General features: G+C 49.8%; 1 protein-coding gene across 1 annotated transcript in view; it reads left to right on the plus strand.

Moving 5' to 3' along the window:
• NADSYN1 (NAD synthetase 1) overlaps positions 1–16,821 on the plus strand; it is a 217,194-nt gene that overhangs the window by 38,832 nt on the left and 161,541 nt on the right. Inside the window, exon 7 of the mRNA XM_086959527.1 lies at positions 13,124–13,212. Coding sequence (XP_086815653.1) covers positions 13,124–13,212 — 89 coding nt within the window. The remainder of the gene's footprint in view (positions 1–13,123; positions 13,213–16,821) is intronic.

Here is a 16,821-nt window from a genome sequence, read left to right on the forward strand (position 1 = left end):
TAAAAATCATAACGTCCAGCTCCATGATGACCCTATTGACGTCGATTTCCTTTTTGATACCTTCTCAGTGTCGGAGAGGACTGTCAAAACTCTGCCTATGTTTAAAGGTGTCTTAAAACATGCTGGAGAGATCTTTAAAGAGCCTACCAGGGTGAGGGTGATAAACCCTAGGATCGAAAAAAAGTATAAGTCAGCGCCTACTGATCCTACCTACATCAAAGGACAGTTGCCTCTGGACTCTCTTGTCGTCTCGAATGCCCGGAAGAGGGCTAATTCTCAGACTACGGGTGATGCTCCTCCCCAGACAAAGAATCTAAGGTCTTTGAGGCATCAGGGAAAAGGGTGGCAGCACAAGCGGCCAACAACTGGCGCATTTCCAATACACAACCGCTTCTGGCGAGGTATGACAGGGCACACTATGACATGCTGGAGACCCTGTTGCAGCACCTGCCTGATGAATACAAGGAGGCAGCTGAGATGCTTATTCAGGAAGGGAAGCTGATCTCTAATGCTTCCATTAAGTGCGCTTTGGACGCGCCTGACACCGCAGCCAGGGCTGTCAACACCAGTGTTATGCTACGACGGCATGCCTGGCTGAGAATCTCTGGATTTAAGCCGGAAATCCAAACCACCATCCTTAATCAAACAGTGAATCCAGATCACCTGTTTGGCCCGGAGGTTGACACCACCTTAGATAAGATTAAGAAGGGCACGGAAACTGCTAAATCCATGGGTGCCTTACAGTCCCAGCAGTTTCGGGGTGGGTCTTTTCGTCGCTCAAGCACTAGAGGCGTTTCCAGAGGCCAGCTCTCACAAACCACGCAGTACTACAAAGGCAACACTCAGTCCACATAAGCCAGCAAGAGTCGAGGTGGATATCGTGGTAACAGTGCCAAGGACAGAGGTTGTGCAAACACCAACTCCAGATCCTCTGCCACCAACAAACAGTGACGCCTTGTCACTGCCCCCCGACCACGCAACACCAGTCTGGGGGAGACTTCAGCTGTTCCTGCCGGTCTGGAGAACCATCACCACAGACAGGTGGGTCAGAACACTTATACAATACGGTTATTGTCTGGAGTTAATATCCACTCCACCCAACATACCCCCAAGACACTGTCCTATGTCTGCCGAGCATTTGCACTTATTGCAGCAGGAGGTCATCGTCATGCTGCAAAAAGGAGCAATAAAGCTTGTGCCTGTGCAGGAAAGAGGCACAGGGGTCTACTCCCTGTACTTCTTAATACCAAAAAAGGACGGGTCCCTCAGGCCCATCCTGGACCTCAGGTCCCTCAACCAGTACATCTTGTCGGAGCACTTCCATATGCTGACCCTGCAGCAAGTGCTCCCGTTGCTCAGTCAGGGGCAACTTTAGACCTAAAGGATGCGTATTTTCACATTCCACTGCACCCTTCACACAGAAAGTACCTCCGGTTCACCATCCAAAACCAACACTACCAGTTCAAGGTTTTGACTTTCGGAGTCACCACGGCACCCAGGGTGTTCACAAAGTGCCTGGCGACAGTGGCGGCGCACCTAAGGAGACGGAACATCCACGTTTACCCTTATCTGGACGACTGGCTCATCCAGGCGAAGTCAGCCCAGCAGTGTGCCGCTCACATGTCGCACACCATTCACCTCCTTCACGATCTGGGATTCTCACTGAATTACCCAAAATCCCACCTCCAGCCCGCCCACATACGGCAGTATCTGGGTGCGACGATAAATACTCTGGCAGTCACAGCACAGCCGAATCGAGTGAGGGTCAGCAGCATTCAATCACTGATACAAAAATTCAGACCTCAACACTCGCTTCCAGCGCGAGTGTTTATGCAGTTGATAGGAATGATGGCCTCCTGCATCTCCATAGTCCCACACGCGAGACTACATATGCGTCCGCTTCAGGAGTGCCTTGCACGTCAGTGGACTCAGGCTCACGGGCAGTTGAAAGACCTAGTGTTGGTGAGCGGTCGGGCATACAACTCTCTGCATTGGTGGAATCCACTAAACCTTTGCAAGGGAAGACCGTTCCAAAAGCCTGTGCCACAGATCATCCTGACAATGGACGCTTCTCTCCAGGGATGGGGAGCTCATGTACTCCATTACACTGTGCAGGGCCTATGGACGCAACAGCAATGGAAGATGCACATCAATGTTCTGGAACTGATGGCAATCTTCATGGCACTAAAAGCTTTCAAAGTACATCTGTGCAACAAGGTCGTGTTGATCCGGACGGACAACATGACGGCCATGTACTACATTCAGAAACCAGGAGGTACCCACTCTCCGCAGCTGTCTCATCTGGCTCAGAGCATGTGGTAGTGGGCCATTCAGAGGAACATCTTCCTCATGGCAGAACACCTCCCGGGCAAGGACAATCAGATGGCGGACCTGCTCAGCAGGTATAGCCACCAAATGCACGAGTGGGAGTTGCATCCATCAGTACTCCACCCGTACTTCCAAAAGTGGGGTCATCCAGAGATAGACCTGTTGGCCACAAGGGAGAACGCAAAATGCCAAAGCTTCGCCGCCAGGTTTCCACACCCACAGTCGCAGGGCAATGCGATATGGATGAACTGGTCCGGCAGATTTGCGTACGCTTTTCCCCCAGCACCTCTGATACCGCTGGTGGAACGCAAACTCAGGCAGCACTCGATGACTCTCATCCTGGTTGCTCCAACGTGGGCTCGCTAACCATGGTACACCACGTTTCTGGAACTGTCCGTGGTACCGCATCAGAGGCTACGCCTCACACCCAGCCTTCTGATGCAGAGCCATGGAGACATTCAGCATCCAGATCCGCAACAGCTCAACCTGGCGATCTGGCTCCTGAGGTCTTAGAGTTTGGCTACCTAAACTTGCCTCCAGACTGCATGGACATCATCAAGGAAGCCCACTACTAGAGCATGCTACGCGGCGAAGTGGAAGCGGGTTGTCATTTACTGTGCAGACCACAACATTAACCCGCTAGATGCATCTATTCAAAACATCATTTGTTATCTTTTCCATCTGTACAAATGTAATTTGGCCTATGATACCATTCGCATACATCTATCTGCGATGGCTGCTTATCTCCAAAACAGGCAGCACCTCTCACTTTTCAAGGTGCCTGCTATTAAAGCCTAAGTAGAAGGGCTCAAGCGTGTTAATCCTCCGCGGACTCCGCCAGCTCCGGAGTGGAACCTCAATGTGGTCCTCACCAGGCTGATGGGTCCCCCCTTTGAACCATTGCATTCCTGCGAGATTCAGTTCTTAACATGGAAAGTGGCTTTCCTTATTGCGATTACATCGCTGCGACGAGTTAGTGACCTCCAGGCACTAACTATACAAGAGCCATTTATTCAAATTCATCCCTCCTCCCCGGCGGCTGTAGCAGCTGCAGAATTCACACATACTTCTAGCATGGTCATCTTTCACTCAGTTTCACTCCATCTTGGTAGCAATGGCTAAAAACAATCTGAGGTTGGAGTCGATGCCCATGCGCACTGTAGTCCACGGGAGGAGCCACCTATCTCATGATACTTCGAAGACTCTTCCAGGACAACAATGTGCAATCATCCGGACCCAACACTAGGGTGCGATCTATGCACAGATATGAATGTCAGCAGCCCTACATGCCAAGAACAGATGCATACTGGTAAGTAGCATATTCGTTAATTTGAATTTGTTGAGTGTTTTTGATTTGGCCTGTGTGCCTGGAAGTATTTTGAAACACTTTCAGAAATTATTTCAGGAAGGGTGCCATGAGCTGTTTGGTCTGTTAGCACAGCAACTTGCACAGAGAAGAAGCCAAGTGTAGTGGCTGTTGTAAGAGCTACTTGGTGCAAAGTATGGTGGATGCCACTTCCTGCTTCCAGGGCACACTCTTCTTCTCTGAAGGGCATGAGATCTGTGCTCCAGGGCCTAAGGGCTGGGAGCAGCATGCGGACATTGACCGAGCCCTGCATCCAGGATCTTCTGAGCATGGCTGAAACGAGTGCTCCGCAAGATCTATCTGGGCTTTGGTGCTGCTACAGGAAGACATGGAACAATGCAAATGCTTTTTTCATTTTATTTTATGGAGTTTTATATAACTCATACTTGACCGGGTATTGGAGTGCTTTACATAGCACCAGTTGCGTTACATGATGTCACATTCATTTTTTTGTTTGTTTTGTTAGTTACGGGGAGATTAAGTGATTGGCCCAGAATCACATGATGTTCAGCGTCATTGCCGAGACTCGAACCCGGTTCCCCAGATTCAAGGTCGACCACCCTAGCCGTTAGGCCAACTCCTCTCCCCTGGGTCCATTTGGGTGTTGTGAATCCAGAACACTGAGGCATTGTGTAAGATAGAAATAAATGATATACCCTCTGCCCAGCGCCTTCTGCAACCTGCAGAACGTAATCTACATTAGCTCAGAGGATGAAGGACAGGGATGAGGATGGAAGAGGCCAAATACTAGCTGTGCACAGTGTCTTCCAGTGCCCTCTGGGTTCTTATGCAAAAGGCAAACGGAAACCAAACAGTTTAAAAAAAAAAAAAAAAAATTATTGACAACACGAGAAAAAATACAGTTTAACAGTGCAAAACATGCCAAGGTGGGAGAAATAAACAATATAGCAGAATGAAAAAAGGTTCTTTACAAACCAATATTATATCAATCTAACTTAGTGCCATAACAGAGAACTTTGCGGGATAAAGCCTGATAAAAAATAAAAAAAGTATATTTACCCTCTTATTTTACAGTGTTACAACCAAGATTTTCATATAAAAGTACCCCATATTTTATCATATTTCCTTAATGATCGGAGACCTCTTAATCCTGCTAAAGCATGCTCCATAGAGTGAATTTCATTGACCAATGACCACCATTCCATAATGTGAGGGGCTTTCGGGGAAATCCAGACTCTGGCAACAGCCAATTGAAGCACGACAATAAAATAGTTTCTAAGGCTTTCTGCGGAATAGTGACGGTATGTATGTCTAATAATACTGTTGGTGAGGTAAGTGAGGGCGGTTTAACCAGTTTTTGTTTCAACATTTTTTCCAGAGCTGACCAATATTCCGTCAGCACCGGGCAGGAAAACAGCATATGCTCCCGATCTGCTTCGACTAAATCACATTTGGGGCATTTAGTACGGTCACTGAAAAGAATATTTGTAGACCACTTAGAAATCCTTTCTGGTGTATAGTATAAGATACATCTGGTCTTAAATTGCTGTAATCTTAAACTTGAAGATTGAACAAGATTATTAATATTACATAAAGAGGCAGCAATCATATTAGATGTAATATTTATCCCCAGCTTACTACTCCATTTCTCCGCCAGTTTGGAGCAGTCACTGATTTTATAAGTATTGAAACATTTATAACCTACACTGATTAAGGATTTATTCTTAAGTGAGTAAAAACAGTTCCCTATATCAGAATACAGGATTTCCCGCACTTTCATCTTATGTTTAAGAAAATCATAAATTTGAATATATTTAAATCTCATTGGTTCCGTCAGTTTGTATAAATTTTTAAATCTCATTGGTTCCGTCAGTTTGTATACATTTTTAAGTGTCTCAAAGTCCAAGAAACCGTGATAACCATATAGATCACCTAAAGTTTTATTGCCATGAGCAAACCATATATTTGCCATACTGTCGTTAAAAATCCCAGGGAGGGGGGCGTGGCCAACTGCCGAACATGGCGGCAGCTTAACCCGGGAGCTCCGCGAGGCAATCCGGCCCGCACAATAATCCGCATGCACATCCGTATACTAACCTGCCTGAAGGGGTGAAATCGGCCCCGGGGACCGAGCGGCACATAAAGAGCCGCTTCCAGCGAAAATCCGACGCCGGAAAGTGCTCCATCCATCGATAGTGAGACGAGGCCTACAGCGACTCGGCAGCCCCGGCCCTGAGTTCGGGGGCGTGCCGACCGGAAGCGCACCTTCTCTGGCCGGGAGGACTCGGCATTGCTCCTCCTTGCCTGGCGCTGAGCTCCACTACGGCGCAACTAGACAGACGACGCCTGGTTCGGCGCGGACCCACCACAGCACTGACCATTACTCCGAACTGCCGTTGGAAAGGAAGGCAGCCTTCACCGTGGTGGCACCGGTCCCCGGCGGCCCGGCGGCTACGGCGACCATAACGCGCGGCGCCACGGCCCACGTGGAGGAGACAACTTGTACGGAGTCCGGGACCTGTGCACGCCGCCATCGACACAGCGACGACCTCTCTGCTGAATACAAGCACGCCATCATGACGGGCAAGAACACGAGGAGCATGACGGCGACGCAATCAAAACTTGATAAGTTTGCTTATGCCCATAACAACCACTCACAAGGTCCAGGTCGGCACTCAACCGGTGCTTCCTCTGACACCAACGGGACTGGGAAAGTCACACTGGAGGCCATCATGAGAACTCTCACAGACGTCCAGGCGACGGTTGGCACAATCTCCACGGAGGTGAACCTGATGCGAGCAGATTTCAAAAAAATGGCGGAGAGGGTGTCGCAAGTAGAGGTGGTCACGAAATCCCTTATTGAGGACACTTCTGACCTTCAGGTGGCGATGGAACGGCTAGAAAAGACAACCAAACTACTGCAAGAAAAGCTGGACGATCAGGAAGGACGCTCAAGACGGAATAACGTCCGTATTCTGGGCCTACCGGAATCGGAGGGAAAAGGTGCCATGGACCTGTACATAGAGGATCTTATCAAGACAAAATTGCAACCTAAGGGACTTTCAACCTTCTTCTCCGTTGAAAGGGCTCATCGAGTCCCCGGGGGTACGCCCCAACCAGGGGCTGCACCGCGACCAGTGCTGGCCAGACTCTTTAACTATAGAGACAGGGACGCCATTTTGCAGGCGGCCAGGGTGGCGCCGCCGGTGAAGATCCTGAACTCCACGCTGGCGTTCTTCCCGGACTATACGGCCGAGGTAGCAAGGCGTCGAAAGTCCTTCAATGCGGTCAAAAAGACTTTGCGAGACAGGGAACTACCCTACTCGATGCTCTTCCCCGCCAAACTGCGGATTGTGGCCGAGGGAAGGACGTGGTTCTTCGACAATCCTGAAGTAGCACGAGAATGGCTGGATGGCTGGAGACCGGCAGGCAAGCCTCAACGCCCGCGCAAGGACCGCCAGGATCACCGCAAGGACAAAACGCCGGAGCGCCGCGAGCCCAGCCCGGCCACTGAACAGGGCGCGGCCGGGGGCCTAGACTCCGATCTTGAAAGGGATCCCTTTGATTCAGGTCAACCTAGCAGGGGATGAATGACAACGCTGGAAGCATCAAACGCTGAACTCTACACTTGGGACCTTGGGCCGATGGAACTGAGTAGGGCGGGTTATGGCCGGTGCCTGTAGGGGACTCACCAACCCCACAAGCAAGTAAGACCAGATAGGGGGGGGAAACAAGCACTCTGCCAAGTTGGGGAAGCGGGCGGGAACTCGTCCGTGGTGCAGGGGAGCAGGGAGGGGGTGGAGGGATGGGAGTTACGAAGTTCAAGTTAAAGTTAAGTTTCATGGTCATCGTCATCTTTATTGCAATCTCACAGGGCGTGAATGCACTGCACTCTGTGGGCGGCGTGCACCGCCTCCACAACCTGACACCTTTCTCCGCCTGATAATGGGGAACACGATTCGTAACACATGGCACAGCGTGATCAAACTACACCAGCGATGGGTACCCCTGTAACGACGATAGTGCCCCCACTGAAGCTCCTCACCTGGAATGTCAGAGGGTTGGGAGATAAAATAAAAAGGGGTTTGGTGCTGCAAACTGTTAAGCGTGCTCGGTCTGACCTAGTACTGCTGCAGGAAACACATTTAGCGGGAACCACCTGTAAGGCCCTGAACAGGCGTGGGTACACCATGGCAGTACACTCCGAATTTACCTCGGGCTCCAGGGGCACAGGGATACTCCTCAGAAACAACTCCCCCTTCCTGGTCACTAGCCACAAAACTGATGACCAGGGCCGGTTTGCAGCACTCTCAGGCCAGTGGGAGGGGAGGGCCGTGAATGTGGTGTCTGTCTACATCCCCCCCGCACTACACGCTATAGCCCTACCGGTGCTTAGCCGATTCCTTATTGATCTCCCCGAAGGAGATGTAATCATGGGGGGAGATTTCAATGCCATCACTGACCCATTACTGGATACTTTTCCCCAGCGAGCTCGCCCGAGAGGAGCCGCAGCACTCCCGGGCTTTTTATCTGCTATGGGCCTCACGGATATTTGGCGTCACCTGCACCCTGCTGCGCAGCAATACACGCACTACTCCGCACCCCATAACACCCTCTCCCGAATCGACTACTTTTTCACTCTGGGGGTTGGACTGAGCTCTGTAGATAGTATTGACATCCTGCCGCGAGGAATTTCTGATCACTCCCCGGTCTCCCTTCATATTTCCACCAAGGATTGTAAGCGGGGTAGGCTATACCCGATCTATCCCAACTATTTGCAGGTCCCTGGCATCAAGAAGAAGCTCAAATTAATCACAACACACTACTTCACTGAGAACACGGGATCGGTCGCCTCACCCTCAATTCTGTGGGAGGCGTATAAGACGGTCCTCAGAGGGGCTTCCATATCAGCCATTACTGGGCATAAGAGAGAATCGAGGGCCACACTGGCCAATTTGGAAGTAGCCTTGCACACGGCGAACACTGCGCATATGACAGACCCCACTCCTGAGACGCTCCATGAACTGCAGCTCCGCCAGCAGCAACATCAGGCACACCTTACCGTGATCACTAAAGGGCACCTTGCGAGTACAGCACACAGAATCTATGATGTGGGCGATAAGGCCGGGAAGATGCTAGCATGGCTCGACAAGCGGGGTGGCAGCAACAAGGGGATTCATGGCCTCTACGATACGAACGGCACACTGCAAACTCACCCAGAACACATAATTCAAACTCTAGCCTGCCACTTCCAGAACATCTACACACCGACACGGCCAGTCACTGAGCGGGAAGCCATGGCCTCCCTTAGCAACATCCATGTCCCTGTGCTCTCACCAGAAGCGCAGCAGGAACTTGAGGCAGACCTCACGGTGGGAGAGGTACAATTGGCTATACAGGCGTTACAGTCCGGCAAAGCCTTAGGCCCGAACGGGATTCCTGTGGAGTGGTACAAGGCGATGGACTCAATCCTGGCCAAACCCCTCCTTGACATGTTCAATGATAGCCTACAAAAGGCGCTGCTCCCACTTGATCAACGCACGGCCACCATTGTGGCTATCCCGAAACCGTCTAAGCCACCAACCGACTGTACCTCGTACCGACCTATATCACTGCTTAATACAGAAGCGAAGGTCCTGGCGAAATTACTGGCCAGCCGCCTCACCAAACATCTCACTACCCTAATCCACCCTGACCAATCGGGCTTTATGCCACATAGAAGCACAGCACTTAATCTGAGGAGGGTCCACGGGGTGTTGGCAAAGGCGCATCTACTACAGGAACAGGCTGTGATACTTTCCTTAGATGCTAAAATGGCATTTGATTTAGTTGAGTGGGAATACCTCTTTGCTGTACTAACCCGCATGGGCTTCGGGCCCCTGTATTTGGCATGGGTGCGGCTGCTCTACACCAGGCCGATGGCGCAGGTGGTTGCGAACGGGCGTATATCCTCAACCTTTCCACTAGGGAGAGGGACGAGACAAGGGTGCCCGCTGTCGCCCCTGTTGTTTGCGATAGTGCTAGAGCCGCTGGCGATCCTGCTACGTGCGACGCCATTATTTAGAGGAATCGCATGGAACGACGGGTGGGAAGACAAGGTCTCCCTCTACGCCGACGACATGTTGGTGTACATGACTGACCCGACTGGAGGGGTACCTGCCCTATTGGCGATCTGCGATGAACATGGTAAAGCGTCCGGGTATACCCTGAACTGGACCAAGTCGACACTATATGTACTTGCCGGCCCGGCTCCGGTATTGCCGGCTACCTGCCCTCTTAAAGTGACCGCCTCCTCTTTCAAGTACTTGGGTATTTATGTAACGAAAAATGCTAAACAGTTCTATGACGAAAACTTGCAGCCGCCTCTGCAGCGATTGCGTGCAGATGTCCAATACTGGGCCTCGCTGCCACTGACCCTCCTAGGGCGCGCAGCTCTTTACAAAATGATGGCTCTCCCGAGGTTTCTGTATGTCCTGGAGAACTCCCCCTATTTGGTTAGCCCGCAGTATTTCCGACGAGTGGCAGCGTTGGTCTCCAACCTGTTGTGGAGTAACGGACCGGCACGTATAGCACAGGCAAAACTGGTGAAGAGTTGGTACGAGGGAGGTATCGCACTACCCAACCTCCAGTTGTATTACTGGGCGTCACAGCTTAAAGTAATTAATCACTGGATTCACGTTTCCAGAGAAGACCCCGCATACAAGGCAGACTGGTCGCAACTGGGGACTAATGGCATGCTCTCAGTACTGTATAATTACGCGAAGGTCAAGACCCTGCTAGGCCCAACATTCCACACAGCAACACTCTGGCACACGGCGCAGGCACGCCTGGGATGGAAGGGGAAGATCACTAGGCTGACGCCCCTTTGGGATACCAAGGCACTGGGCACCCTTAGGGCCTGTAAAGGCTTTGCGAGATGGGACGACATAGGGATCTCGGTGGTTGGGGACCTCTGGGACAAAGACACGGTTGTTCCCTTCCAACACCTTCAGCAACAATACGACCTAGGGCCCAATGAAACATACCGCTATGTACAGATTCGACATGCACTTCTGCGAGCCATCCCACCAGACACGACACTCCCAGAGTCCTCGCCCCTTGAGGATAGACTGCTTACCGAATACATGGAGCAAAAGGCAACCTCGCTCACATATAAGAAATTAATTAATAACATGCCAGATCCCACACACAAGCTGAAAGAGAAATGGGTGGCCGAGCTAAACGATATGGATGAAACGGAGTGGAATGAGGCATTAGCCTCCCCAAGGGAGGTGGGCATCTCAGCCAGGTTCCGCCTGATACAGCTCAAGGTGCTACACCGCACCTACTACACACGCACACTGCTCCACAGAATACATAGGGCGCAGCACCCGTACTGCCTTAGGGGATGCGGGGAGGAGGGGACTCTCCTACACACATTTTGGGAATGTCCACAAATAAGGGAACTATGGCGTCAAATTATGCGAACAGTCTCTCAAGCCATGAATGTGTCTGTGCTCCCGGAACCTCGCAGGTGCCTACTGAACATTTGGGAGCCAACGGACCTAAGCAGGTATGAACAGTTGTGGGTCACCCTAGCAGTGACGGTGGCCAAACGCGACATTGCACAGAGATGGGGGGCTCCGGAGTTACCAACGGTGGCAGGGTGGACAAGAAATATGGACCTTCTCATGGTTAAGGAAAGAGCAGTGTATGTATTGAGGGCCTGTCCCCGCAAATGGAACCGGGTGTGGCTGAAATGGAACGCATATAGAGGTGACCCTTGTGAAGCTTTGCCAGAGGGTGAGGACTCAGACTCGGAGGAGGAGGATGATTAGTGGCCATGGAGGACCACTGTGCACAGGGGAGGGGCCGGGAGGAGTAATGCATGCTCCAACACTCTAAACGCAATGCTGATTTTGTGAGCATGTGAGAAGGTATAGAAGATTGTACACAGACTCTGATATCAAGATGACGATTGTTTGGTTTTTTGTTTGGTTTTCTTTATATTTATGAATCCCCGCTCCTGCGCTGTAAGAGAAAACTCAGCCTTCTGCCCTGGAATCATGTGGGCGGGATGGGGTTTCGAGGAAGGGGATCCACTGGGCCTTGTGCTACATATATTTGTTTCTTAACCTCACTTACTAGGCCCTGCATATATACGGTAACTGTTATTGTACACTATGTTACGTACTGTCCCCGCTTGGGGAACGAGCTACTGTTATGTTACTGTAATGCCATAATGACGTACTGCTATCTCTTCTGAATTCCTGACAATAAAGAATTTTCAAAAAAAAAAAAAAATCCCAGGGAGTCCCGGATTACCCCATAACAACAATCTAGGGTGAAAAAAAGAGATTTTACAGAACACCAGGATATTAAACCATATCTTAACGAAACCAAACAGTTCACTGAAAAAACATATGTTAAAGGAATGTTATGTTTAAAAGACAATAGTGTCTGGTATAAAAACATAGAAATTCGCTGAAATGAATATCGATTAAACAACAAAAAGATGCGTTTTTTGATATCTTTTAGTAGATCTCAACCATAACCTCCCTAAACATAACTTTGTCAGAATTTTTCTTTTTTGTACTATTAGTCTTTTAATATATATTTTTTTTAAGTGCTCAGACTGTCCTCAAACCAAGAATGATCTCAGTCAGTATAGTGATTTAAACAACAGCTGTACTCATGCCTAGTCTATGGAAATGATTGGCGGACGTCACCGTAGTCTGCTGAATAAATCTCATTATAGTGAATATTTGTTCGCTGTAGGTCTGTGAGTACTGGAAAAATCATGTGCTGCCAGCTTCTGAGATTCTCTGGTGGGCTCAAGAGATCCAACATGGTGAGTTGTAAAAAAAAGTCTCTGGGCTGCTGGCCAATCAATGTAGGTCCACAGATAAACTTTGTAGGTCTAACGACTACAAATGAAGACAGCCCCTCTGGCTGGCAAAAGATGAGACAATAGGGTGCTAGGAGTGACACCCGGGACATAACTTTTGTCGTGCTCAGTAAGAGCATGCTCAACAATTCGTGCTTCAGTGGAGAGTAAAACGTATAATGAGGATTTTGTATGCAGAAAATCAATTTTTGTCCCGGTCACCAATCGGGGGAAAAATATGGAACAAAACAGCAGGACTATGCAGTACAAATTGCCTCCAACTCTTGTGTGTTTTTGTTAATTGAACGATACTTTATTAGGACAACCAAACCTCACCGTTCCCACATAAAGTTAAACTCACCCACTCAACAGACACACATGTACATAAGTAAGAGCCTTTTGTCAATTACTGTTTAAAGCTGCAGACTTTATTATTAACTACCACTTTTGGGGATAGCTGTTTTGACACAAATTCCATCATATGTATATTTATTCAAATTTCAAGAGCGTAGACTTTCTGTTGCTCTTTTTCACAACAGTCTTACTATTCATATACCTTTCTTAAACTTAATAAAATTATTGAACACAAGTGTTTGTTTTAGGAAACAGTGGCCTTCGGGGATGCGGTTATAGCCACTAAGGACACCTGCATTGGAAGCGAGATCTGTGAGGAGCTCTGGGCACCGAACAGGTAACTGATTGTGTACAGCTACGGTCTGTCAAAACAGTAAGGTAACATTCCCTGTTGGTGACTCTTCATAAGTATCACAAGTTCTAACGAGGGTAGCTTCTTTGTGTGTGTGCCTATTTAGCACTTAGTTTTGCCTCTTGACTGAACCTTATCAGCACTCTTTACCATTTACGAATTATTGGTAATGTATCAGGGTGGTAAAGATGTCAAGTACTCGTGTTGCCAACATGTTAGCAGTCTAATGCCCTTGCATTATTAAATTCAGCACAGATGCCTCGTGTAATGCTACTACCCCTTTATGGCATTACCACAGTATTTACGGCCACCCTCTAAATGACGGGTATGACTGATAGTCGGGCAAGATAAAGGTTTAGACAGTAACTGAAGACCAATTATTTCCCTATGAATTTTATTTTAAACTTGATGTATATGTGGAAACACTACCCACATACCAAAAAAACTCTCAAATACTCCAGAGAGGAGCATCAAATTTAGTATAAAGTGTGCACCAGAAACCCTCCATAGGGAGAAGCTAGAGCAGAGCTAGCGAGGAGCTGCGATCAGATGTGGTATCGTTTCTAAATGCACATCCTTGACACTGAAAGCTCTAATCTACGCCTCACACTTGGATGAATCAATTCATCAGTATTCTTATAAAGCGCGACTACTCACTCGTGAGGGTCTCCAGTCTCAGATTTCTACGCACCTCTAACTATAAATATGTGTAATTGAATATGAATAAATGTAAAATTGTGTAATTTAAAATGACTTGAGTGCTGCACTTGCGTGTTCCAATGTGCATCTTTATGCAGTCTGGTGTATCTGGCTCACGACGGACAAAATAGTGTTCCTACTGCGGCATCCATGCTTGAGGGGAACTAACCGTTGGACAGGCACGCCTTGTAGAAATGTTCGTGCTATATCAGATACCCAAACATCTGATAGGCATATTATTTACCTTAATGGGTATAAGTTTTGGGGAGGAGGTAAACATATCCCAGTCAAGGTGTGCGTTTAGAACAGGAGACAGTGAAAATATTGCCTGTTGTGGTGGGATGTAGAGAGACACATAGAGAGTGCTTTGGACCCAGTCAGTAAAATAATTTACTTGATTGAATGCAGTGTACATAAAAAGGCAGGTCCTTAATATTGAGTAACTTTATTGTAGAAAACAATGGGATAGATGTGGGCAATGTGCCTGGTCCTCATCTACTATAGAGTATCCCTAAATAATTAATCTTATAGAGTGTGATTACTCACCCATGAGAGTTTCAAGGCGCTGAGTTGGGGAGGAGAGGGAGGGAGCTCTGGTTTCAGTCGTAGAGCCAGGTCTTGAGGCCCTTCCTGAATTGCAGCAGTGATGGTGATTGCCTGAGGTGCAAAGGCAGGGAGTTCCAGGTCTTGAGGTCATTCCTGAATTGTGGCAGCAGTGGTGAGTGCCTGAGGTGCAGAGGCAGGGTGCTCCATGTCTTGAGGTCCTTCCTGAATTATGGCAGCAGTGGTGAGTGCCTGAGGTGCAGAGGCAGGGAGCTCCAGGTATTGAGGTCATTCCTGAATTGTGGCAGCAGTGGTGACTGCCTGAGGTGCAGAGGCAGGGAGTTCCAGGTCTTGAGGTCATTCCTGAATTGTGGCAGCAGTGGTGAGTGCCTGAGGTGCAGAGGCAGGGTGCTCCATGTCTTGAGGTCCTTCCTGAATTGTGGCAGCAGTGGTGAGCGCCTGAGCTGCAGAGGCAGGGAGTTCCAGGTCTTGAGGTCCTTCCTGAATTGTGGCAGCAGTGGTGAGCGCCTGAGGTGCAGAGGCAGGGAGTTCCAGGTCTTGAGGTCCTTCCTGAATTGTGGCAGCAGTGGTGAGTGCCTGAGGTGCAGAGGCAGGGTGCTCCATGTCTTGAGGTCCTTCCTGAATTGTGGCAGCAGTGGTGAGTGCCTGAGGTGCAGAGGCAGGGTGCTCCATGTCTTGAGGTCCTTCCTGAATTGTGGCAGAAGTGGTGAGTGCCTGAGGTGCAGAGGCAGGGTGCTCCATGTCTTGAGGTCCTTCCTGAATTGTGGCAGCAGTGGTGAGCGCCTGAGGTGCAGAGGCAGGGAGTTCCAGGTCTTGAGGTCCTTCCTGAATTGTGGCAGCAGTGGTGAGTGCCTGAGGTGCAGAGGCAGGGAGTTCCAGGTCTTGAGGTCCTTCCTGAATTGTGGCAGCAGTGGTGAGTGCCTGAGGTGCAGAGGCAGGGTGCTCCATGTCTTGAGGTCCTTCCTGAATTGTGGCAGCAGTGGTGAGCGCCTGAGGTGCAGAGGCAGGGAGTTCCAGGTCTTGAGGTCCTTCCTGAATTGTGGCAGCAGTGGTGAGCGCCTGAGGTGCAGAGGCAGGGTGCTCCATGTCTTGAGGTCCTTCCTGAATTGTGGCAGCAGTGGTGAGTGCCTGAGGTGCAGAGGCAGGGAGCTCCAGGTCTTGAGGTCATTCCTGAATTGTGGCAGCAGTGGTGAGTGCCTGAGGTGCAGAGGCAGGGTGTTCCATGTCTTGAGGTCCTTCCTGGATTGTGGCAGCAGTGGTGAGTGCCTGAGGTGCAGAGGCAGGGAGTTCCAGGTCTTGAGGTCATTCCTGAATTGTGGCAGCAGTGGTGAGTGCCTGAGGTGCAGAGGCAGGGTGCTCCATGTCTTGAGGTCCTTCCTGAATTGTGGCAGCAGTGGTGAGTGCCTGAGGTGCAGAGGCAGGGAGTTCCAGGTCTTGAGGTCCTTCCTGAATTGTGGCAGCAGTGGTGAGTGCCTGAGGTGCAGAGGCAGGGTGCTCCATGTCTTGAGGTCCTTCCTGAATTGTGGCAGCAGTGGTGAGTGCCTGAGGTGCAGAGGCAGGGAGTTCCAGGTCTTGAGGTCATTCCTGAATTGTGGCAGCAGTGGTGAGTGCCTGAGGTGCAGAGGCAGGGAGTTCCAGGTCTTGAGGTCATTCCTGAATTGCAGCAGTGATGGTGATTGCCTTAGATGCAGAGGAAGGGAGTACCAGTTATTCGCTACGAGGTTTGAAAAGGAACTTCTTCTAGGAGCGCCCTTGCAGGTCTGTGGGAGGGTGGTCAGGGCCAGTTGGGTGGAGTGGAGATGTCTGTTGGGAGTGCAGAAGGAGAGGCAGTGGTGGAGGGCCTCGTAGGCATGCGTGATGAGCTTGTAGGTGATTCTTTGTTGACAGGTAGCCAGTGTAGGTCTCTCAGGTGGCCGGTGATGTGGGATGTTCAGGATGAGTCTGGAGTTTTTTTTTACTTCGTGTGGTCCCGGCGTAGAGTGTGTTGCTGTGGTCTTGTCTGCTGCTGATGAGTGCATGGGTTTCCTTTTTTCTGGACTCGTAGGGATCCACTTAAAGATCTTACAAAGCAGGCGGAGTACGTAGAAGAAGGAGGAAGTAGCAGGTTGATTTGGCAGTTCATTGAGAGCGATGAGTCCAGGATGTTGCTGAGATTTCGTGCTGGTTCTGGGGGAGTGGAGGCCGGGTTCTGAGTGTTTCGGGCCACCAAGAGTCGTCCCAGGTGGAAGGGGAGGAGCCCAGGATGACGACTTCGTTCATGTCTGAGTTGAGCTTGAGACAACTGTCCTTCTACCAGGTAACAACTGCCTTAATGCCATTGTGGAAGTTGCT

Source organism: Lissotriton vulgaris, chromosome 2_2, assembly GCF_964263255.1.
Source record: "Lissotriton vulgaris chromosome 2_2, aLisVul1.2, whole genome shotgun sequence".
NCBI classification, from domain to species: domain Eukaryota; kingdom Metazoa; phylum Chordata; class Amphibia; order Caudata; family Salamandridae; genus Lissotriton; species Lissotriton vulgaris.